Source organism: Apium graveolens, chromosome 2 (assembly GCF_009905375.1).
Source record: "Apium graveolens cultivar Ventura chromosome 2, ASM990537v1, whole genome shotgun sequence".
Classification (NCBI taxonomy): Eukaryota; Viridiplantae; Streptophyta; class Magnoliopsida; order Apiales; family Apiaceae; genus Apium; species Apium graveolens.
In genome coordinates, this window is record NC_133648.1 from 249,972,426 (window position 1) to 249,998,910 (window position 26,485).

Sequence of the window (26,485 nt, forward strand, 5' to 3'; positions counted from 1 at the left end):
AAATGGGACATAATCAGTTTATCTTGTTGAACAATGCTAATATGTTCCACATCAATAAAGGTAAGTCTATGTTTGTCTTATTATTTGGTTGTATGTAATTTATTTGCCTTCTTGTAGTCTCTGTCATGGAGTCCCCACGTAGGCGTACCTACATTGACAAGAAGAAGTCAGATTTTGGTGAGTGCATGAGCCTTTTATATGCACCTATTTTTTTATTCATTTTCTTGTCTATAAGATAAAACAACCCTACCGTTACGTGTATTCTGCTTGTAGCAACTTCCAATATAGTTTTGGACATCGGGCCTCAGGATCAGGTATGTGGATACTGTGGGGCTCTTGTATGGGCAGCAGAGTTCACATGCCGACATGTTGGCCCTGAGCCCAAGGCATACTTCATATATTGTGCAAATGGGAAGGTTCAACTGCCACTTTTAAAAGAACCCCCCACCCCGAGCTAGCACAATTGCTAACTGGAACTGGTCGGAGAGAATTGAAGTTTCAAAAAAAATAGTCGGATGTACAACATTATTTTTGCTCTCTGCACTTTTGGTGGGAATGTTGATGATATTATAAATAATTGTTTAGGGCCCTATGTGTTTCGCGTTAATAATGATGTATATCACAATATTGGTTCTTTACTGCCTCTAGATGGTTTCGCACCCAAATTTGCACAATTCTACATGTATGATGGCCAGGAAGCAATCAATCACCGCTTAAACTTCCCCCGCACTGGGGATAAACTTGATCCAGATATTTTCAATTTGCTATTACAGATGCTTACTCGAGATAACGTTCTTGTAGAAATATTTAAGCAGATAAGGGAAAGGTATCATATAGATCAACAAATACATGTTCGGCTAAGGCTACTGGAAAGGAGTACCAGTGATGGCCGCTTTGTCAACCTTCTTGGTGTGAATGATTATGAGTTTGTTGGCCTTGCAGTTGACGAAGACCTAACAAACCGTAGGGATATACTTGTGCACTATAAACAAAGGGGCTTGCAACCAATAACTGAACTCCACCCGTGCTTCATGTCCCTTCAATACCCTTTGTTATTCCCTCACGGAGAAGACGGGTTTCAGTTGGGGATTAAATATCGTGGTTCCACTAATGTCGGAAATGACAATGAAAACACGTGAGCATGAGAGAATTCCAAGCATTCTGATTGCAATATCGGGTTTCTGAAGGGCACAGTTTACTGTTAGGTGGTAGATTATTTTTGCAATACATTGTGGATGCTTGGTGTTGTATTGAGCGCGAGAGACTTAAGTGGGTTGTTGTGGTGTATTTTTAAAGTATCATTCGCAGGGAAGGACTGATATCAACACCAATTCCAAGTCTTTTATTTCTTACAATTCAGAAGTGTGGAGAATAATTTGTGTGTGTGATTATCAACTAATTAAACTAATAAATAATTATAATTATATAATATATTTGAGAGAAAACAATCCAAAAGTAAGGGTTCTTCAATGGCTATCATGAATGTCTAATTTGTGTCCTTATTTTGTTAAAAACAATCCTTCTAATGTTTATAAAATCCTCTCCCAAGGTAGATTATAGTGCCTACAACTATCCATTGAACGCCACTCCCATGGTCATACAAAGTACAATTATAGACTATTAAAACCAAGGATTATAAGTTTCACAATTCTCATATCAGTCTCCCGATCTAATACTTAAATTGTATCTATCATATCATGTAATAAAATTACAACTCCTCTCCCGATTTATTATAACTCCTAAAGATTCAATTAGAAGTTAGCTACTCCTCTAATTGTATAAAGTGCTCAATGACAGATTAACAACAATAAGAAAATCACAATATAATCAAACAAATATATTAAGCCAATTGAATACTACCCAACTCTTGGATAAAGGAATTAGCTATTCATGATAAGATAAATAAAATATATATTAAGAACTCACACCATGAGTTTAAGAATTGATGCACAAAGAATACAACTTTAAAGTTCCTTTGAAATCTGAATGAATCCCTTCACTCCTTCTTCCAATCTCCCTCTCAAGATGCTTCTATCCCTTCTCTCAAGAATTACAAAGTATCTCTATTCCATTCTCTAATATAATATGTTATGGTTCTCTCTATACAATATGTCTTAAACCTAATATATAATAAAGAGTTTTAATACTTTCCAAGAAAATATAAATAATTTCCTAAAATAAATTGGATTCTGATGTAAAATTCGTAGGCTATCTTTCAGGACTGATTATGGGCTTCTCCAGTTGGAATTTTGATGTTGGACCACTTCTAAACTGTATATAATTCTTTTAGTTTCATATGGACTGTAAGATTGCCCAATTCTGATGTCTGGAACTCAAGTTACGACCCCAACAGTGATGTATGCGCGTGCAGCCCAATAAATTCGAATTTCCTTATGATTTAAGTCCAAATAAGCCCAATTCCATCTAAAGTTGGGAATTCTTTATTTCATGTCATAAAAAAATAAACTCTAATTAATAATATCCAATTAATAATATAATATTATAAATATGAGAATAAAATCCTTTAAATATATATAAATATATACTCTATCAAATATCCCCACACTTAGAATTTTGCACGTCCTCGTGCAAACTAATATAATATACTACTAACTAGTACCACTTTCGTAAGGTGATCACGGTTGCATTTGGCATATGCAACAAGCCCTTTAAACCCCAAGGTAGCCCTAGTGGACGAGTAAGGTCTCGTGAGGGCCTATAGTGAATGTAAGGTCTCGTGAGGGCCTATAGTGAATGTACCCACAAAATCCATCTAACCCATGTAATATGCAACTATATGAATGCAACTAAATGATTGACAATACAAAAGATCTCAAATATAATAGTTCATGCCAAGTCAGATAGAACCCTCAACTCATGCACCAAGTTTAGACATATCAAGCTCACACACAATATCACAACATAGTTAACACAAGTACAGAGTTTGCGTATGTGCTTAGCTTAACAAAACGCTCTCTAATGAACCAAGAACAAAGACAGACAAGTTTCAACATGACAAGTCATGCGATTTAATAGCCCCAATTTGAGTAATAGAATAGATCTTAAACACTTCATTACTTAGAACTAGCCATCATTCAAGTTTAGCAAGGGATTTTTATGTCTTTTTTTATTACTATAACACTACAACTATGTTAGATATATTTGTTATGTTATGTCTAATCTGATTTGTTTAGTTTCAGAACTTAGTATCAGAACTTAACTGGAAATCAGAACTTACTGAAGACAGGAAGTTATCAGAACTTAAGGCGTCAGAACTTATATCAGGACTTAAGTGCGGGTACACTTCAGATAAGGAAAGCAGCTCATTTACAGGAGAGGATCTGGATTGTTACATCACTGAGAGATATCATACATCACTGAGAGAGTAGATTAAACCTACCGTAACATAGTTTGATATATTGAATAAACTTGTTTTCTGTTACATACTTATGTTCATAATCGAATTGATTGTAGATACTATATTCAACCCCCTTCTATAGTATCATTGAGGCATATCAAGTGGTATCAGAGCCAATCTGTTAAGCTTACAAACAGTTAAGATCCAAACAAATAATCAATCATGTCTGATCAAGCAAAAATACCAGACCCTCAAGAACCTGTAAAGGTTCAACCCATTCAAAACACCAGTAGATATGAAATCATCAGGGTTTCTATGCTCAGGGTCTCTGAGTACCCTGTATGGAGTGTGAAGATGGCCATATTTATGGAAGCCACGGATCCAGAATATTTAGACAGAATTTATGATGGTCCACACAAGCCCACAAAGCTTTCTATTGCAGTTGGGAATGAGCCATATAAGATGATTCCCAAAGAAAAGAGAGAACTCACCACTGAAGACATCTCTTCACTAGGAAATGATGCAAAAGTAAGACACTTACTTCATAGTGCACTTGACAATATCATGTCAAACAGGGTGATTGGATACAAGACTACAAAAGAAATCTGGGATGCATTGGAAGTGAGATGTCAAGGAACCAATGCCATAAAAAAGAACAGGAAGACAATACTCACACAGGAGTATGAGCACTTTGACTCAAAATATGATGATTCACTAACCGATATATATGACAGATTCACAAAGCTGTTGAATGATTTGTCACTAGTGGATAAGGAGTATGATCCAGAAGATTCAAATATGAAATTCCTACTAGCTCTTCCTGAAAAGTGGGATTTGAAAGCTACTACAATAAGAGACAACTATGAACTTGTTGATATGTCTCTTTATGAAATCTATGGGATGCTCAAAACTCATGAACTTGAGATGAAGCAAAGAAAAAAGAGGCATGGAGGGAAGTCTAAGACAGTTGCTTTAAAGGCTGAAGAAAAGCCAATTGTCTCTAGGAAGGCAAAAGGAAAGGCTCTCATCATACAGTCTGATTCAGAGTCATCAGATTCTGATGATGTTGATTCAGAACCTCAAAATTTATCTGAAGTGGATATTGATGCAGAGATGATGCAACTGTGTGCTCTTATGGTGAAGGGTATCACAAAGATAACCTACAAGAAATTCAGAAAGGGTAAGAAGTTTTCCAGGAAAGGTGGAAGTTCTGACAAGAAAGGGTTCAGAAAGACTGAAGGCAAAGGAGGAAAGTCTGACAGAGGAGACAACTCAAATGTCAAATGCTAAAATTGTGGTGAAAGAGGCCACATCTCTCCTGATTGCAAGAAAGGAAAAGGTGATAAAGGCCAGACACTTATCACAAAGAAGAAAAACTGGGCAGACACTTCAGAATCTGAAGAAGAGGTGAACTATGCCTTAATGGCAAATGCTGATAGCAGTTATGATGCTGCTAAACTAGAGGTACCTCTATCAACTCTTGCTTTTGATACAGAGGATATTACTGAGTTGAGATTATTTCTGAAAAACATTTATATTAGATATAGAGATCAGATTTAGAGAATAAAAGATTAAAATCTGAAAATTTAAAGTATAAAAACAGAAATAGCTATCTTGAAGAAGAGTTAGTCAAGATGAACACTATTCAGACAGAGAGAGATAATGCTGTGTATGTTAAGAATGAATTTCTTAAACAAAATGATTATCTAAAAACTGAATTAGAAAAAGAAAGAGATATCATCAAGACTTGTACTAACTCGGGCAAAACAACTCAAAATATTTTAAGTAGCGGAAACTGGAAAGAGGGATTAGGTTATAAAGATGGTAAAAGTAAGAAAGGGACTTTGCCATTTAAGCCCAAGGTAAATCCTGTTAAATTTGTTGCAAAAACTGTTGTGTCTGATTCTGAAGAGATGAAAGACTCTAAAACAGAAGTCAAAGAAAAGTCAACTTCTGAAAAATTAAAACAGGATAAAATAGCTTTGGTAAACATTGGCTTAATGACAAAGAAGCAGCTTAAGTATAAGCTGAAAGAGATTAAAAATGTGAACAAGGTAAAGGAAGCTAGGAAAAATAGGAATGGAAAGGAAGGTGTGAATAAAAGTAATAATTATATGCTTGTTCCTAATGCGAAACTCTAACCATCTTGCTTCTTTTTGCAGGAAAAATAAAGATATAAACTCTTTACCTCCTAGATCAGGAGTTAAGAGTCAGTCTGTTAGGTTTAAACCACAAAATCCTTGTTTTCATTGGGGTAGTTTATGGCATTCTATTTATACTTGTAAGGAATTTTATAGTTTGTACTATGATTATTATGCAATAAAACCTTCTTTAAAGAAAGTTAGTGTAATTCTTTCTAATGTAAATTCTGATGCAAAGTCTGATATAAAGTCTGATAAAAAGCATGTTAGCATAAACTCTGAAACCAAATCTGCTGCAAATGCTAACAAACTTAACAAAGCCAAAGGATCCAAGCATATCTAGGTCCTTAAACCTAATCAATAATAGTCTTTGTGATTGCAGGGCAACAGGAAAAACATCTGCATCTGGACAGTGGATGTTCAGGACATATGACTGGAAATAAAGCCCTGCTATCAGAATTTGTGGAGAAAGCTGGCCCAGGAGTTTCTTATGGAGATGGCAACATGAGAAAGACTCTGGGATATGGCAATATCAATCTTGGGAATGTCATAATTGAATCAGTAGCTCTTGTCTCAGGATTTAAACACAATCTTCTAAGTGTGAGTCAAATCTGTGACAGAGGTTATCATGTGGATTTCTTTGAAGAACACTGTGAAGTAAGTAATTCTACAGGCAAAGTGGTTCTGAAAGGTTACAAACATGGTAACATATATGAAGCCAGACTTTCAACAAATTCTGATGGTTCTGCAATCTGTCTAAGCAGAGCATCAATTGAAGAAAGCTGGAATTGGCACAAGAGACTCTCTCATTTAAATTTCAACAATATAAATGAGCTAGTAAAGAAAGATCTTGTGAGAGGACTGCAAAATCAATATTTGCTTTTGATGGTCTTTGTGTCTCATGTCAAAAGGCAAAACAAAAAAAATCTTCATTCAAGAGCAAAACTGAATCCTCAATTCTTGAGCCTTATCACTGATTGCATGTTGATCTATTTGGTCCAGTCAATGTCATGTCTATTACAAAGAAGAAGTATACTATGGTTATAGTGGATGAGTTCACAAGATACACTTGGGTGTATTTCTTGCACAAGAAGAATGAAACTACATCTACTCTAACTGATCATGTCAGACAGCTGGATAAGTTCGTCAAAGATTCTGTTAAAGTAATAAGAAGTGATAATAGCATTGAGTTCAAGAATTCAATCATGGAAGAGTTCTGCAAAGAGCATGGAATAAAGCAGGAATTTTCTGCACTTGGAACTCCACAGCAGAATGGAGTTGTAGAAAGAAAGAACATAACTTTTATTGAAGCTGCATGAACTATGCTTGATGAAGCAAAGCTACCAACCTATTTTTGGGCTGAAGCTGTGCAGACTGCTTATTTTACACAGAATGCTACACTCATAAACAAGCATGGAAAAACACCATATGAGATGGTGAAGAAAAAGAAGCCAAATCTGAAATACTTTCATGTATTTGGATGCAAGTGTTTTGTTCTTAAGACTCATCCTGAACAGCTATCAAAATTTGATCTAAAAGCTGATAAAGAATTTTTTGTTGGATATCCACTTTCCATAAAAGCCTTCAGAGTCTACAATTTAAGAACAAGGGTTGTCAAGGAATCTATCAATGTATCTTTTGATGATAAAAAGATTAACGGACTTGAAGATTTCAATGATCATGATCAGCTGAGATTTGAAAATGAAGATGTAAATTTTGATGACCTAAATCCTGATCCTGTAAGTTCTGACGGGTTAAATTTTCGATGTCATTGAAACTGTGGTAACTGCTCCAAAGGAAATTGTACCTGTTCAGGGGGAGCAAGCTGATGATCATACCACATCTCAAGACTCTCAAGAAGCATCAGAACCAGTCACTGGCTCTTCAAGTTCTGATTTATCAAGTTCTGATGAGCCAAATTATGACATTTCCGGAAACTCTAATTCTTCAATTCCTGAAGGATCCAACTCAAATTCTGAAATCTTAGAGAGCATAACTTCAGGGGGAACATCAGAAAATGCTGATGGAAACAACATGGATCATGGGGGAGGATCCAGTTCTAGAGATCAACTTCCATCTGCAAGGAAGTGGACTAAATCACATACACCTAACTTAATAGTTGGAGATCCTGAAGTAGGTGTCAGAACTAGAACATCAACAACAAATGAATGTCTCTATCATTCCTTTCTATCTCAGACTGAAGCAAAGAAAGTGGAAAAAGCTCTTCAAGATGCTGACTGGGTACAATCAATGCAGGAAGAGTTAAATGAATTTGAAAGAAATAAAGTCTAAACCCTAGTGCCGAGACCAAAGAACAGGTCCATTATTGGCACAAAATGGGTGTTCAGAAACAAAAATGACAGTGATGGCATAATAACAAGGAATAAAGCAAGGCTGGTTGCTAAAGGTTACTCTCAACAAGAGGGTATTGACTATGATGAAACATTTGCTCCAGTTGCTAGATTGGAAGCTATAAGAATCTTTTTGGCTTATGTTTCTCACAAGAAGTTTAAAGTCTTTCAAATGGATGTGAAAAGTGTTTTTCTCAATGGAGAATTGGAAGAAGAGGTATATGTTGAACAACCTCCAGACTTTGTAGATCCAAAATTTCCAAATCATGTCTACAGGCTTGACAAAGCACTTTATGGCCTTAAGCAAGCTCCTAGAGCATGGTATGAGACTCTGGCTTAATTCCTTCTGGAAAGTGGATTTTACAGAGGGACAATTGACAAGACTTTATTCCACATCAAACATGGAAATGACTTATGTTAGTCCCTTAACAATATAGCAAGAATTACAGAAGGGGGGTTGAATGGAATTCTTGAACTTTTTCTTGAGATAAAAATGTTCAACTCGATTATAGATATATTTGTTTTGATTAGCACAATACGGAATATAAACTTTAATGAATCAAAACAAGAGTAATTAAAAATAAGAGTCTTTAAAAACTTTCTGGTGGATTTAAATAATTCCACCAGAGATATATTTAATATATCGAGAGGACTCTGTGTGCAGAAATGCTCACAGCTGCTTATACAAAATAGAACTACTAAGAACACAGGAAATGCTAAAGATAGTGCTTACAAAGATTTCTCTGTGTTTGTTTCTTAGCTCTCTTAGTTGTTTTTCTATTTGCTACTCTCTTGGTTTATATATTACCAAGATTACAAAGTCAAAAGAACTGAATAAATATAAAATCTAACAGTCTTGATCTTTGCTGCTTTTCGTCCTCTATTACCCAGTTAATGGGCTTCCACAGTGTGTTTGTATCCAACTCGATGGCTGTGTGTCAGCTTTCACTGTTCAACTGATGTTTGAATCTTGATATGATCATCCGTCGACTTTCAGATCATCTGTCGATGACTTACTTGATCATCCGTCGACTGCTATTTTAAACATCCATTGATAGTCATTTGATCATCCGTCGAAACTTTGTTAATCATCCGTTGGTATCTATTTTGGCACTTGACTTCATTTCACTTATACAGAATTACAAGACATTGCTTATGTACAGTTAATCAACCTATTCTGCATATCTAGTTAAAGTCAACATGACTTATATGCTACTACAGATTCTATACAAAGGTGCATACAACACTGTGCTACAAACTTATTATTACATAAGCTACTCAACTCGATGGATAATAAGTTATTCATCCGTCGGGACTAAAATGAGTTATCCGTCGAGACTATAATTCTTATCCGTCGAGTGCTACATTATTTCACTAAGTAAAATCTACTTAGATGTTTTGTTTAGGTAATCATCAAGTGCACAACATATTCACAACAACTTACTTTTGGTACAGATATATGTTGATGATATCATCTTTGGCTCTATAAATATAAAACTTTGTGGAAGATTTTCCAAGTTAATGCAGTCAAGATATCAAATGAGTATGATGGAAGAGTTGAGTTATTTTCTGGGACTTCAAGTAAAAAATAATGAAGAAGGTACTTTTATCAATCAATCCAAGTATACCAGAAATCTACTCAAGAAATTTGGAATGCAAGACAGTTCTACTGGATCAACTCCCATGGCCACTGCCACCAAGTTAGATAAAGATACTGGAGCATTAGTAGATATTACTAACTACAGAGGTATGATTTACTCTTTACTCTATATAACTACAAGTAGACCAGATATCATGTATGCTACCTGTCTTTGTGCAAGATTTCAGGCTGATCCAAGAGAACCTCATCTAATAGCTGTGAAAAGAATTTTCAAGTACCTCAAGAGTATAACTGATCTAGGATTGTGGTATCCTAGGGAATCAAATTTTAAGCTAATAGGTTACTCAGATGCAGATTTTGCAGGATGCAAAATAGACAGGAAAAGCACTAGTGGAAGCTGCCAATTTCTTGAAGGCAGATTGGTTTTTTGGTTTAGCAAGAAACATAAATCAATTTCCACATCAACTGTAGAAGCAGAATATATTGCTGCAGGAAGCTGTTGTGCACAGATTCTTTGGATGAAGAATCAGTTACTGGACTATGGGTTAGAATTTTCTAAAATACCTATTTATTGTGATAATCAAAGTGCTATAGCTATGACAGGAAATCCAGTTCAACACTCAATGACAAAGCACATCAGCATTAGGTATCATTTCATAAGGGAACATGTGATGGAAGGTACAGTGGAATTGCATTTTATTCCAACAGATCAACAACTAGCAGATATCTTCACAAAACCATTATGTGAAGCTACTTTTACAAGACTGATAAATGAACTTGGAATGGTTTCAGGTTCTTTTTCAAAATCTATTTAGTTTTTGTTCTCATACATCAGACTTTTTGATTCTGGAGCTGTCTGTGGAATTCTAATTCATCAGATTCTGAGAGATCTAACATTTCTTGCATTTCCAAGAGAGTCTCATTGCTAGAGATACTCAATTGGTCATCTAATCTAAAGAATCTTCTCACACCCTTGTCATCCATGAATTCCATCAGCCAGTAGGGCCTTAGATGCACTCTTCTCCCTGTGTATGGGATGTTAAGAGTTTTGGGTAGTGCATCTTTGGCTCTAACACTCCTTAGCTCTTCAATTTTCTTCAATACTAACCTTCTTGCAGTTACATTAAACCCAAAGTTTTTCTTGAAGGATGAATAGACTTTGATCAACACAGCTTGGCTTTCTTGAAGTATCCTGTGAAGAGGCCACTGAATCTCCCTTCCTCCTTTGTACTTGAATACCAACCTTTCAGGTAGGTTTCTGTATGCATCAATTGCCCTTACCTCATCCAGCTCCTCCAGATAAAGGTTTAGGTCTGAGAATTCTTTGATGTCACACAAGTACAAGTAGTCTGCCTTGTTGATCTTGGGTTGAGCTTTGACTACTGCCTTGGGTTGAGCTTTGACTACTGCCTTGGATTTGAGAGGTGACAGCTTCACTTTCTTGACTGCCCTTGATTTTGTCCTTCTTGGCTTGGTGAGAATTGGCAAGTTGAAGTCAGTAATTGGTAATTTATCCCACTCTATTGGCTCATCCTTTGGCATAATAGGCTCTCCATGTATGTTCCTGTAGGGGTCCACCACCCTTATGTCTTCAAATACCACAGAGGGCTTTGATGCTTGAGTTTCAGCTTTAGTGGATTCCATTGGAAATTGATCTTCCAATTCCTTGTTAACAATATCCAACTTTATTTTTGTTCTTTTAGCCAGTTCTTTCTTTCTTGGAGATTTCTTCTGTTCTTCAATCTTCTTCTTTGATTCAGTAGCTTGAGTTGGTTGAGAGGGAATTTGTTGAGAAGAGTTCACAGCCTGTAGCTTGGTCAAGATAGCAAACTGTTCTTTCTTTTGTTTAGACTTCTTTGCATCTAGAGCAGCTTGCCTCTTTTCCTGCTTCAATCTGGCTTTTTCTTCTTCCTTTGCATGAGCAAATTGTGGATGTCCAGCTACCACACAAATTTCCTTCCCATTTCTGAATATTTTTGCAATTCTCTTTCTTGAGGCTGAATCAGCTGAATCTTTGTAGAGGAGAATAGATCTTGACAGAAGCTTCTTTTCATCAGGCTTGGGTGTCTCATACACAATATCCGTAGGGTTCTTCAAAGATGACTTTGGATAGTTTGCCCTTGGTTTAAGAATTATCTCAGTCTTTATAGTCTTGATGCAAGAAGATTGTCCTTTCTCCAGATAGTTCATGCTCATCTCATTCACATTGATTGGCTTGACATGAGAGTGATGGATGGCTGACTGATCTGGTTCCTTGACTAATTGAAACTTTTTCTGTATTTCCTCATCAATCTTTTTCCAGTTGATCAGAGTCAACTCTTCTTTATCAGCATCTTTCAAATTTGTTGCTGCTGCATTTATAAGATCTATACCATCTGCAACTGGTGTTGAAGGTACAATTACTTTGCTGATTTGAACTAAAATTGTTCTCCCCCTCAGTTGGTCTTTTATCCCCCTTACTTGATTCTCTCTCCCCCTTTTTGTTATCATCAAGTGGAGGAGTTAGGCCTTGTGCTTTAGCCAGTTGTATGAGAAGATTTGTCTGAGTCTGTTGATTTTGAAGAAGTAGAGCCACTGAATTCTCAATAACCTGAACTCTGGTCTCCAGCTTGGCTATCTTCTTGTCAGAATCTGATTCTCTTCTCAACCTTAGTAATAGATCATGCATGGTACCATATAGCATTATTGAATCCAGCTTCTCAGAGTTATATGTCTTTAAGTCAACTATCTCCTTTTTCAATTCATCCACACTGAGATTCTGTCTTGAGTGTTGGATCTTCATTAAATGCAAAGAGTCTAGATGAGATTTAAGAACAGCCTTGGTACCAGCATCTGAAGCTTCCTGAAGGGCTTGCTGAATAGCTGTTACTTGTTTTACCAAAGACACCTCAAATTGTCCTGGTGTAAATTCCTTTGCCCATGCCTATTCAGGTAAACTTAAAGCAGAACTTGGGCCTTCAGCTCCCCCTAAGTTCATGCTTCCATTCAAAGAACTAGAGTCATCATCATCAGAATTTACTCCAAATTCTTCAGATGGCTCTCCAGCTTGAGGAGGCATCCTGTTTACAACAGCTTTATCTCTTTGAAGAGATTCTGTGGTGTGCACTAAGTGCAAAGTCTGCTCTGCCTCCACATTGCCCTGAGCAGCCAACAGTTGATAGGCTGAAACAGGGTGAGTAAAAGTGTCAGCATCCAAGGAAATGTTATCAATTACAGCTTTGTAATGTTGCTGAAATTGTCTTTCCTTTTCAGCATCATCCACAATCATTGACTCACTAGCAATGGCTGGTTCCATCCTTATTTCTCCAGTACCTGCTTTTCTCTCATGTTCTCTCTTTTGTTACATCAGGGTCTCACCCTGGCTCCCCACCCTCACACCCTCACCTTCACCTACTAAGGTGGGACTCCTCTCACTCACTTTTGCCAATCCTGAATGAATGGATTGCTGAGATTCACTCTTTTCCTCTCCTTTTGCCTGGGAGCAACCCAGCCTCTCACTCAATGCACTCTCCTCTCTCAGTCCTAAGAGTGATTGTATTACCACCAAATCTTCTGCACTTGAAATTATTGAATTTTGAAGTTATGCAGAGACACTCGACGGATAAGTGATATCCGTCGGGTGAGTGGTAAAGCTATCCGACGGATAACTGCTGTTAAGCTTATCCGTCGGGATACAATCACTACTCGACGGATGAGCAAATATCCATCGAGAGAGTAAAAATGAATGAGGTGGGAAGAGAAACTATTGTTGACTCTGTGTTGATTGAAGTTATTTGAGGCACAGATGTCACAATAGAATCAGAAAGAATTGGCAAGTGAGCAAACAAATCATCTAAAAGATGATGCTCACTTGTACTGGATTTTGGCTTCCCCAACAGAGTTAAAGAAGGGGAATCAGGAATTGAAGTGTTTATCATGTCCACTTCCAGTGAGTTGGTTGGTGAGTATTGTGTTTCAGTGGCTTCTATAATGAGAGATTTTGGCTGTGACTCCACATTTATTGGAGCTACATCAATCTGAATTTGAGAAGGTGCAAAGACTGTGTCTTTAGCACCAGCTTGCACTAAGTGTGTGCCCTGTGCATCCCCAGTTGTTTTGGATTTCTTCTTTCTAGTGTAAGTTTGGTGTGAGCTTGTGTCCCTAACCCTCTTGGCCTGTGCTCTTGGATGAGAGCTTTGTTCAATAGCCACATCCTTTTGGGATGATGCAGCTAGAAGTGAGCTTCTGTCCTTTTTAAGCACTGCAGTTTGTTGGGAAACTGCAGTGTGGCTAGGCTGGGATTTACTCATCTCTTCAACCTTATCCTTGGGGTTTCTTTGATGTTCACCCCTTCCCTCACCTATCTTACCCTCCTTCACACTTCCCTCTTTGGCTTTGGTAGATTTTTCAACTAGTACCTTTTGAGAGATACCAGAGGGGGTTTTCTTTGATTTGGATTTGGGAATTGTAGTTGTTTTGGCAGCTTTGGTAGGCAACTGTTTGGTCATTTTCACAGTTGCCATAGCTATGCCTGAAGTCAAAGAAATAGAAGAGATTGGAATAGTTGAGGGTATGGATGAACTTACCTCACTTACCTGAGGTGTCAGCATTACAGGAAAATAGAACATTGGCACATCCTTGTGATGGTTGGCTCTGTTCAAGTCTGCAATGATTCTTCTCTCTTGAACCCAACAAGCTAATTTGTTGTTTGGGTTCTCAAGTTCAATCTCTTGACAAAGATGGTTAGCCAAAAGCATAAAAAATCTAGCATAGTAAATATTCTTTCCTCTTTTGGCTAAGTCACCTAGTTTAAAACCTAACTCATACACAACAAGGTCACTGAAATTATAATATTTGTCTGTAACTAGCATGTATAGCATGTTAAGCATGGAAATGTTCACAGAATCAAAATTACTGATTTTTCCAGAAAAGACTTTAGTTACTACATCACACAAGTAACTCCATTCCTTCCTAAGACCTAGTCTTCTAATTTCACTTAGTTTTGCAGTAGGAAGTGCATAATGAATGGAATTGAGCATATTGACAATATCAGTGTCAGTGTGTGGTGCAGTTACATTATCATCAGGAATCTTAAAATATGCTTTTATTACATCACTATTGATACAGAAATCATTACCTTTGATGGTCAGAGTGATGGTTTTGTCAGTAGAGTTGTAGATTGCTGTTGTCCATATTTCCTCAACAACTTCACAATAGATTGTGGGTGATTCCAGCATAGCAAAACTTAACTTGCAGTTCTTCACGAAGTCCATTATCTTATGATAGTCTTCAGATTGCTGAATCCCCTTATTGACCAAGACAGTGAAGTTGTTCTTCTCATAGATGAACCCAGTCTGTGACATGATCTTTACTACAGGTGCCATTGTTAGAGAAGAAAAGCTTGAGAGAGAATGAAATAACACAGTTGAATTTGAGAATGATAAAAGAAAATGATTAGAATGAAATAGGCTTTTATACTTTGCTCAAAATCAACGGATAAAAATAATAAAGAGAAGTAAATTACCCAATAGAAATTGCCTAAAATGACCGTTTTAAAATAAACTTTAAAAATTCCACCCATTATCCGTCGTGTAATGCTTATAAACTGTAAGTATACTCGATGGATAATGTTCAGGGAATTAACGGTTCAGATTTAGACACTTCGACGGATGAGGATAAGATGTTATCCGTCGAGCTTTAAAATATTCCAGAAAAGTAATTGATTTTTATTTACAATTTGTATATCGACGGATGACTCAACCCGATGGATAATGGTCATCCGTCGAGATACAAATTTTGACTTAGCCAAAATTTCATCCAAGACTAAAAATCAACTAAATTTCTGGCTTCTTTTCAACTTGCAAGAATAATTCAGATAAATTCAAGAGTAATTAAGCATACCTAACTCACTTACCAACCTAGAAAAGGTGGATTCATCCAGTGGCTTGGTAAATATATCTACAAGTTGCTTCTCACTTGGAACAAAATGTAACTCTACAGTACCATTCATTACATGTTCCCTTATGAAATGGTACTTGATGTCTATATGCTTTGTCCTTGAATGTTGCACTGGATTTTCAGTGATGGCAATTGCACTTGTGTTGTCACAGAAAATAGGAATCCTTTCAACTTGCAAACCATAGTCTAGCAATTGATTTTTCATCCATAAAATCTGTGCACAGCAACTGCCAGCAGCAATATATTCAGCTTCAGCTGTAGAAGTAGAAACTGAATTTTGCTTTTTACTGAACCAGGACACAAGCTTGTCTCCTAAAAATTGACATGTTCCTGTTGTGCTTTTTCTATCAATTCTGCAACCTGCATAATCTGCATCTGAATAACCAGTTAGATCAAAACCAAAATCTCTAGGATACCAAATGCCAAGGTTTGGTGTTCCTTTGAGATATCTGAAAATTCTTTTAATAGCTATCAAATGAGACTCTCTAGGATCAGCCTGAAATCTAGCACACAAACATGTAGCAAACATTATATCTGGCCTACTGGCTGTTAAGTACAGAAGTGAGTCAACCATGCCTCTATAACTTGAAATATCCACAGACTTTTCAGTAGTGTTTAGTTCAAGCTTAGTTGCAGTGGCCATGGAAGTTTTTGCAGATGTGCAATCCATTAGATCAAACTTCTTTAAAAGATCAAAAATATATTTAGTTTGACTAATGAATATTCCATCACTAACTTGCTTAACTTGTAAACCAAGAAAGTAAGTTAGTTCTCCCATCATACTCATTTCATACTTGCTTTGCATCAGTTTGGCAAACTTTTTACAAAGTTTCTCATCTGTAGAGCCAAAAATAATATCATCTACATAAATTTGAACAAGTATGCTAGAGCCATTCACATTTCTGAAAAATAAAGTTTTATCTACAGTACCTCTTGTGAAGTGATTTTCCAAAAGGAACTTTGATAAAGTGTCATACCAGGCTCTAGGTGCTTGCTTCAGTCCATAAAGTGCTTTCAGTAGATAATAGACATACTCTGGGAAATTTGGATCTTCAAAGCCAGGAGGTTGACTTACATACACTTCTTCCTCCAAATCTCCATTCAGAAAGGCACTTTTGACATCCATTTGATGGACCTTGAAATTGGCATGGGCTGCATAGGCTAAGAAGATTCTGATGGCTTCAAGTCTTGCAACAGGAGCAAATGTTTCATCAAAATCTATCCCTTTTTGCTGACAATAGCCTTTAGCAACCAATCTTGCTTTGTTCCTTACTACTATGCCATTTTCATCCATCTTGTTTCTGAATACCCATTTGGTGTCTATTGGATTCTTTCCTTTAGGCTTGGGTACCAGCTTCCATACTTTATTCCTTTCAAATTGGTTTAGCTCCTCTTGCATAGCTAAAATCCAATCAGGATCTAATAAGGCTTCTTCTACCTTCTTTGGTTCTTCCTTAGACAGGAAGCTGCTGTATAGACATTCTTCTTGAGTTGCTCTCTTGGTTTGAACTCTGGAAGAAACATCACCAATAATCAGTTCAAAGGGGTGATCTTTTGTCCATTTTCTTGGTTGAGGTAGATTAGCCCTAGATGAAGAGACCTCAATGTTGTCTTGATGTGTGATTGAGTTTTGATTGCTAGAAACTCCCCCTGAGTTTGTGGATCTTTGATTTGAGATTGGGGTGCTTTCTATGGGTGATCTGCCTTGACTTCCTGCTCCTTTTGATAACCCGACGGATGGTGAATTTTGAGTACCGACGGATGAGGCAGGTTGTTTTCCGACGGATAATATAGATTGCCTTCCGACGGATGAAGCATTTTGTATCTCGACGGATGTTGAGTTTTGTGCTTCATTTGTAGTAAATTTGTCTGCATTATCCTTAGACACTGTTTCTTGATCACTCTCATCATCACTTTCATCACTGACCATCTCAACATTGTCGAATTTGAGGCTCTCATGGTAATCTCCATCTTTTAGTCCTTCAATCTTTTTATCATCAAACACAACATGTATAGATTCAACAACAATGTTGGTTCTTAGATTGTAGACTCTATATGCTTTACCATCAGCATATCCAACAAAAAATCCTTCATCTGCTTTAGCATCAAACTTCCCATTTTGATCAGTTTGATTTCTCAGAATATAGCATTTACAGCCAAAGACATGAAGAAAGTTAAGAGTTGGCTTCTTGTTTTTGAACAATTGATAAGGTGTCTTGCATTTTGCTTGATTAATCAGAGAGATGTTCTGAGTGTAGCATGCAGTGTTGACAGCTTCAGCCCAGAAATATGTTGGTAATTTTGATTCTTCAAGCATTGTCCTTGCAGCTTCAATAAGAGATCTATTCTTTCTTTCCACTACTCCATTCTGTTGTGGAGTCCTTGCTGCTGAAAACTCATGCAAGATCCCATTTTCCTCACAGAATGCTCTCATGACATAGTTCTTGAACTCAGTTCCATTGTCACTCCTGATTCTTCTAACTTTGAAATCAGGATGATTGTTAACTTGCCTTATGTGATTGATGATGATTTCACTAGCTTCATCTTTGGACTTTAGGAAATAGGTCCAAGAGAACTTTGAGAAATCATCTACAATTACTAGGCAAAATCTTTTCTTTGAGATTGACAATACATTGACTGGTCCAAACAAATCCATGTGAAGTAGTTGCAGAGGTTCTTCAATTGCTGAATCAAGTTTCTTCCTGAATGATGCTTTAATTTGCTTCCCTTTTTGGCAGGCATCACACAGTCCATCCTTTGTAAACTCCACCAGAGGAATGCCTCTAACTAGCTCTTTCTTTACCAGCTCATTCATGGTCTTGAAGTTCAAATGGGATAGCTTCTTGTGCCATAGACAACTTTCATCTTGACTTGCTTTACTGAGAAGACAAGTTACAGATTCTGCTTTAGTTGAGTTTAAGTCAGCTAGATACACATTTCCTCTTCTCACACAAGTGAGAACCACTTTGTTGTTTTGATTATTAATCACAACACAGGTTTCTTTGTTGAAGGTTACTGAGTTGCCTTTATCACAAAGTTGGCTGATACTCAACAGATTGTGTTTGAGACCATCCACTAAGGCAACCTCTTCAATGATGACATTGTCCTTTGAAATCAAGCCATATCCCACAGTATAACCTTTGCTGTCATCTCCAAAAGTGATACTTGGGCCAGCTCTCTCTTCAAACTCTGTGAGCAGGGTAGAATCACCAGTCATGTGTCTTAAACAACCACTATCCAAGTACCAAAGATTCCTTCTGTTTCCCTGCACACATCAAAATCAAATCAAGTTGATTTTGGTACCCAAGTTTCCTTGGGTCCTGCCTTGTTAGCTTTCTTCTTCTGTTTCTTAGGTCTTAACTCATTTGACTTAGGAATTTCAGATTCTTCCTTAGTCATTTGGGTTGGGCCTTTGAAACCACTAGATGCAAAAGAATTATTATGCATGTTATGACTAACAGGAAATGGCATGCTTGGTGCAAACATGTTATTCCAGTAAGGCATGCTAAATGACATTTGAGGCATATTGTATGCAACATAATATGGATTAGGTGCAAATGGCATATTAGCAAACTGTGCATTCATGTTCTGTGTAGGCATAACATTAACAGGCATAGGAGGCATGGCATTCATGTTAGAGAATTGAGGCCGAACAGACATGGGAGTAGGCATGGCAGATTTGCAATTAACAGACAAATGATTTACACTACCACATTTGACACAGATTTTTCTAGGAGCATATTTGTCAGGTGTGTAGTTATTATGTTTGTTAATCCCTAATTTACCATTCCTATTGTTTTTCCTTTTAGTTTCTATTTTTACCTCTATCTTCTCAAGTCTGTCACTCAACTGTTTGACAGTCATGTGACCAACATTAGCCTTCTTCCCTTTCTTGGCTTGACTTGACTCCCCTGAAACAAAGTTCTTGGAAACAGACCCATACTTTTTCATTTAGCTTGGTTAATTTGGCTTTGCTAATGAGTTTGCTCACAGCCGACGGATGAGGATTTTTATCATTCGACGGATAACAAATTTTGTTATCCGACGAATAGTCCTCATCATCCGTCGAGACATCTGTCAGCAATCCATCTACCAAAATAGGTTCTAGTTTCTCCTTATTCTTTTTCCAGGCTTCATCACAAAAGGACTCAATTCCTTGAACCTTGGTGATTTGAGCATGAACATCTCTGGATGTTTTCCATGCTTTAATCACCTCCTGTTCACGATCGAGCTGCTTCTTTAAAATTTCTTCCTTTTTCAAGGACTCAGTTAATTCCTCCTTAGCAATTCTACACTCAATTTTTAGTTTCTCAAACTCAACAAACTGAGACTCAAGCACATTATTCCTCTCACTCAAAAACAAGTTGTTTTCTTTGATTTTAGCATTTTCTTTAGTGAGGGACTTAAGTGTAACACGCAAATGATACAATTCTGTAGACATGTCATTTATTGCATCATTACACTCAACTTTAGATAAATGTGCAAGGTTTGTAGTAATTACCTGATTGCTTGAGGAACTTGTCTCTGTTTCATCAGATTTGGCCATAAGGGCTAGATTGACATAGCTGACATCCTCATCTTCATCCAAACCATCAGCTGCCCAGTCATTCTCTTGTGTAATAAAAGCCCTTTCCTTCTGTTTGAGTAGATCAAAGTATTTTTGCTTATAATCCACAGACTCAAATCTTTTCTTACTGGAATCTGACTTTCTACACTCATTTGCAAAATGCCCTGCCAAGCCACATTTGAAAAACTTGAATTTTGATTTATCCACCATGTTTCTATTTGGCTTGGCAGCTCCAAAGTTCTTCTTCAACTTGAGCTTGGCAAATCTTCTTGAAAGGAATGCTAGGTGCTCATCAATGTCCTCCATGTCATCTTGACTCAAAGAATCTTCACTTTCTGCAGCTAGCCCTTTACCCTTGCTTTCACACGCCTTTGAAGTTGATTTCACAGCTTCCATCTTCACTTCATTCTCCTTTTCCAGTTCAGCCACTAGTGAAATGGATCCTCCTTTCTTCTTTCCTCTCTCCATTCTTTCATCCTGCTCTATTTCAAGCTCATAGGTCTTCAGAATGCCATACAGTCTCTCCAAAGTAAACTCCTTATAATCTTGAGAGTTTCTCAATGAGACTGTCATTGGTTTCCATTCCTTTGGAAGATATCTGAGAAATTTCAGATTGGAGTCTTTAGTCTGATAGACTCTTCCATGCAATTTAAGAGCATTTAGTAGCTTTTGGAATCTACTAAAAATGTCAGTGAGTGACTCACTTTCTTCATTGTGAAAATGCTCATATTGCTGAATCAGGAGCTGCATTTTATTTTCTCTTACTTGCTCGGTACCATCACAGATTATCTGTATTGTGTCCCAAACTTCCTTGGAAGTCTTGCAGTTGATGATGTTATCAAACATATCCGCATCAACACCATTGAACATAATGTTCATGGCCTTTTTATCTTTCCTGACTTGTTCAAGATCAGGTTCAGACCATTCATGCCTTGGCTTTGGAACAGATGGTTCATTTCCTGTTGCAGCTCTCACTGGAACATGAGGGCCTCTTTCTATGCAGTCCACATAGGCCTCATCTTGAGAAAGCATATGAAGATGCATCTTTACCTTCCAATGATGGTAATTATCTTTATCAAGAAAAGGAATCTTGACTCCAACATCTTTCTTGTTCATCTTGCTGTATTGTTTTGATCTTTAAACTCTTTGTAGATTAAGAGCTTGCTCTGATACCAATTGTTAGTCCCTTAACAATATAGCAAGAATTACATAAGGGGGGTTGAATGGAATTCTTGAACTTTTTCTTGAGATAAAAATGTTCAACTCGATTATAGATATATTTGTTTTGATTAGCACAATGCGGAATATAAACTTTATTGAATCAAAACAAGAGTAATTAAAAACAAGAGTCTTTAAAAACTTTCTGGTGGATTTAAACAATTCCACCAGAGATATATTTAATATATCGAGAGGACTCTGTGTGCAGAAATGCTCACAGCTGCTTATACAAAATAGAACTACTAAGAACACAGGAAATGCTAAAGATAGTTCTTACAAAGATTTCTCTGTGTTTGTTTCTTAGCTCTCTTAGTTGTTTTTCTATTTGCTACTCTCTTGGTTTATATATTACCAAGATTACAAAGTCAAAAGAACTGAATAAATATAAAATCTAACAGTCTTGATCTTTGCTGCTTTTCGTCCTCTATTACCCAGTTAATGGGCTTCCACAGTGTGTTTGTATCCAACTCGACGGCTGTGTGTCAGCTTTCACTGTTCAACTGATGTTTGAATCTTGATATGATCATCCGTCGACTTTCAGATCATCCGTCGATGACTTACTTGATCATCCGTCGACTGCTATTTTAAACATCCGTTGATAGTCATTTGATCATCCGTCGAAACTTTGTTAATCATCCGTTGGTAGCTATTTTGGCACTTGACTTCATTTCACTTATACAGAATTACAAGACATTGCTTATGTACAGTTAATCAACCTATTCTGCATATCTAGTTAAAGTCAACATGACTTATATGCTACTACAGATTCTATACAAAGGTGCATACAACACTGTGCTACAAACTTATTATTACATAAGCTACTCAACTCGATGGATAATAAGTTACTCATCCGTCGGGACTAAAATGAGTTATCCGTCGAGACTATAATTCTTATCCGTCGAGTGCTACATTATTTCACTAAGTAAAATCTACTTAGATGTTTTGTTTAGGTAATCATCAAGTGTACAACATATTCACAACAACTTACTTTTGGTACAGATATATGTTGATGATATCATCTTTGGCTCTATAAATATAAAACTTTGTGGAAGATTTTCCAAGTTAATGCAGTCAAGATATCAAATGAGTATGATGGAAGAGTTGAGTTATTTTCTGGGACTTCAAGTAAAAAATAATGAAGAAGGTACTTTTATCAATCAATCCAAGTATACCAGAAATCTACTCAAGAAATTTGGAATGCAAGACAGTTCTACTGGATCAACTCCCATGGCCACTGCCACCAAGTTAGATAAAGATACTGGAGCATTAGTAGATATTACTAACTACAGAGGTATGATTTACTCTTTACTCTATATAACTACAAGTAGACCAGATATCATGTATGCTACCTGTCTTTGTGCAAGATTTCAGGCTGATCCAAGAGAACCTCATCTAATAGCTATGAAAAGAATTTTCAAGTACCTCAAGAGTATAACTGATCTAGGATTGTGGTATCCTAGGGAATCAGATTTTAAGCTAATAGGTTACTCAGATGCAGATTTTGCAGGATGCAAAATAGATAGGAAAAACACTAGTGGAAGCTGCCAATTTCTTGGAGGCAGATTGGGTTTTTGGTTTAGCAAGAAACAGAAATCAATTTCCACATCAACTGCAGAAGCAGAATATATTGCTGCAGGAAGCTGTTGTGCACAGATTCTTTGGATGAAGAATCAGTTACTGGACTATGGGTTAGAATTTTCTAAAATACCTATTTATTGTGATAATCAAAGTGCTATTGCTATGACAGGAAATCCAGTTCAACACTCAATGACAAAGCACATCAGCATTAGGTATCATTTCATAAGGGAACATGTGATGGAAGGTACAATGGAATTGCATTTTATTCCAACAAATCAACAACTAGCAGATATCTTCACAAACTCATTACGTGAAGCTACTTTTACAAGACTGATAAATGAACTTGGAATGGTTTCAGGTTCTTTTTCAAAATCTGTTTAGTTTTTGTTCTCATACATCAGACTTTATGATCAGTGTTTACAGATTTTCTTATCTCAATATAATCTGTGCTTAAATTGTAATATATTAAACACTACTTATTATCTGATGTGATTTTATAAACTCTGAAAGTGTTTAGAATGTTCTGTGACTATTCAATCCAATGAGGATTATTTTGTTAGATGCTGACTTAGTAGTCTTTAACAAACTATGTATCCCATGTTTGAATTAGTTATTTATGTGGAAATCACTAACACAAGCAAATTCTGATTTTGATCTTAGTCAAATTTATTTCCTGTATCTTATTACTAAGTCACAAACTAGATTATTGCTTCTTATCTGTCAAATTCTAATGTCAGTAAATCTTAAGGATGAACTACATGCTTGATAAGCCTCACTTATCTAAAAAATAATAATTTGAAATCAGGTACTCCTTTGAGATCTAGAGTAATTTATGTGAAAGGGAAGATCCAAGTGCATTGTTGGTATTAAGTTATATGCATTAGAAAAGCAAATTAATTTTTCTTGGTGACTTTTCACATTATCTGATTACTGGAGAAATATTCTGATAATAGCATAAATTCTGATAACATTTGTGACTCATTTACACTGAGAAGCCACCGTGAAAAAAAATATTCTAAAAGATGCATAAAATGAGCACAAACAGTTGAGGGGGATTCTTGCATAACTTTATTCTACAATAGACTTCACAATTCAAGACAGATTTTAATCATTTTTCTTAGTTATGCCTTATTTTTAAGATATTCTGAAGTTTATCAGACTTTAATCTTTATCTAATCATTTGCACATACACAGACTATCACTCATATGAATGATGAAAATTACAATGGTGATTAAGTTATTTCTGATAAACAGTTAAGTATTATTTGCATAAATTCTGAGGACAAGTTCTGATTATGTTCTGATGATTAAACTCAGAAGAAACCAGTTAATATTTGTGTGAAGAAACACATAAACAGTCATTCACTTTTTGAGTACAGAAGCCTTGTTCAAAGGACCGTTAAATTCTGATAATAGTCAAGTTCTGATGCAAACTCTGATGCTTACGCGCCACATTTTAATTGGTTGATTTATTATTATTTTTTACTGTAACGATCATTTTTTTCAGAAAATAATTAAGTGAGATAAAAACAGTGATAATCATTTGGTTAATGGGTTGCGTGTTTGTTTTGGTAACCGCATGTGAGCAATAATTACTGCACGTATACCGTGCCCACTAATAATGTTTTGACTGTTTACATACTGCCAGGTGTAAAATGTCTGTTCTGCTTCACAAATATAGCCGTTGTCACGTGGAGAGTATAAATATTAGAGTTAAAATTTTTTACAATCTTTTACCTACTTTTACTCTTTTCTAATCTCTCTTATTCACTCTCACTCTCTATTATTCTCTGAAGCTATTTTCTCACAGGCATTTTAACAAACACTTTATACACACACACACACACACACAACTTTTTACTTAATTTTCACAGAAATGGCACCTAAGGATCTTATCTATGATGGAGCCAAGTTTGTCCCCAACAACTATATGGCTATTCTCAACAAGGACGAGGCTCCTTCAGAACTTCACTTCATTCAAGATTTTCTCGCTCGAAGTGAAATTGGGTATGCTCTGACCCAACCACAGGCTCTCTCAGGAAAGAAAATTCTGGAGTTTGGAGGTCTGGAGTCTATGATAATGGTGGTGAAAGTGGGTCCTCAAGCATCATTTTTACAACAGGGGAAGATGAGCACTTGGTAACCTTGTCAACTGCTCGACAAGCATTGCATTTGCCGGAAAACTGTACTTACAATTCACAAGTTGGGGAGCCAGTTCTTCAAAACATGATGGCAAATCTTGGCTATGAGAAGTCTTTGTCCAAGCTGGGACAACTGAAGAGGCCCTACATCAGGAGGGAGTGGAGCTTCTTTTTCGATTATATTGCCAAAGCCTTTGCCAACAAATGCTCCAATTTTGATGCTATTCCAATCATGAATCGGCAAATCGGGTATGCTCTTCTTAATCAAACTCATTTTGATTATGCTAGTGTTGTGCTAGGGTTTATAGGTGATAGGATGAAAGAAGATAGCAACATAGTATATTTTGCTAGATTCTGTCAGCTTATATATAGTTTCTGTTATCCTGATGCACCTCAAACCTTTAGTGAGTTAATTGAACCCTTTAAACTTCACAAAAGGGCTTTCACAGACTTATTATCTGCTGATTACAAGAAGGTTATACTAAGACCCCTCCAAATTCCCCAATCTGTCAAACAATTCTTAGTAAATTCTGATCCTCACACATACACAACCATATATCCTGATGTTGCACCTAAACAACCTAATACTTCTCAACCTCCACTAACCCAGCCTTCCAATACTTAACCAGTACAATCCTCTCAACCACAATCATCAGCACCTACTATCAGAACCTCACCTCTCAATTCCAAATCTAAACCACGCTTTGGTACATCTAAACAAGTGCCAATTATGAAATCTGCTACACCATCTAGGCCCAAAACCAAAAGAACTATCTTTGTGCCTAAATCTCCACCAAGGAGAAGAAGAAAGTTGATTCTGAGAGATGAATCTGATGAGGATGAACAAGTCCAGGTTCCCGCATCAGAACCTATGACATTAGAAGCTGAAGAGTCAAATCTTCCGAAGGAGAAAGCAGCTGAAGCTTTTGGCATTCAAAAAAGAAAGAGGTCTTCACATTCTGATACAGATCATGTCACCCCTCCATCTAGAAAATCAAAATCAAGGAAGACTAGAGCAGGTGTGCATATTGCAAAAACTCAATCTGAGGATACTGAAGATGCTGAGGAAGGGGATCAGGAATCTCTGATCTCATCAGAACCTATTGTAGTTGAAGCCCTGCCAGCAGCTGAAGAAGTTCTGATTCAGGAATCTAAAATTCATGAAGTCCACAGATCAGAACCTGTACAAGAATATGTGATTTCTCCACCTCACCCTCCATTAAAAGAAACTGCCTCAGTTGAAGATTCAGAATTAAGTCCTGAAATTGACATTCACAGGTTGAATATTCCAACTGTTTTGTATCTGAAAGCACCACCAGCAAAAGAGTCAACTCCACCTATTTCTCCAATACTAAATGCTGAAATTCCTACTACACAATTTCTGGATTTTGAACCTGAAGATCAGAATTTGGAAAAAGATGAAGTTGCTCCAGAATCTCCTTCAGTTACACACACTCTGGTGTTATCAAAAAATGATGAGATTTTATCAAATTCTGGAAACAGTGCTCCAGCAAGTGCTCCAGTCAATGCTCCAATTCTTGGCAAGGAGACACTGTTTAAATTTGATGAAGAAGATGCTCCTGTTCCTTGGGAG

At 36.7% G+C, this 26,485-nt stretch overlaps 1 protein-coding gene across 1 annotated transcript in view; it reads left to right on the plus strand.

Annotated features, from left to right (window-relative positions):
* Window positions 1–515: 515 nt before the first annotated feature.
* LOC141699764 (uncharacterized) overlaps window positions 516–26,485 on the plus strand; it is a 56,807-nt gene continuing 30,837 nt past the window's right edge. The window contains exon 1 of the mRNA XM_074503605.1: window positions 516–1,135. Coding sequence (XP_074359706.1) covers window positions 516–1,135 — 620 coding nt within the window. The remainder of the gene's footprint in view (window positions 1,136–26,485) is intronic.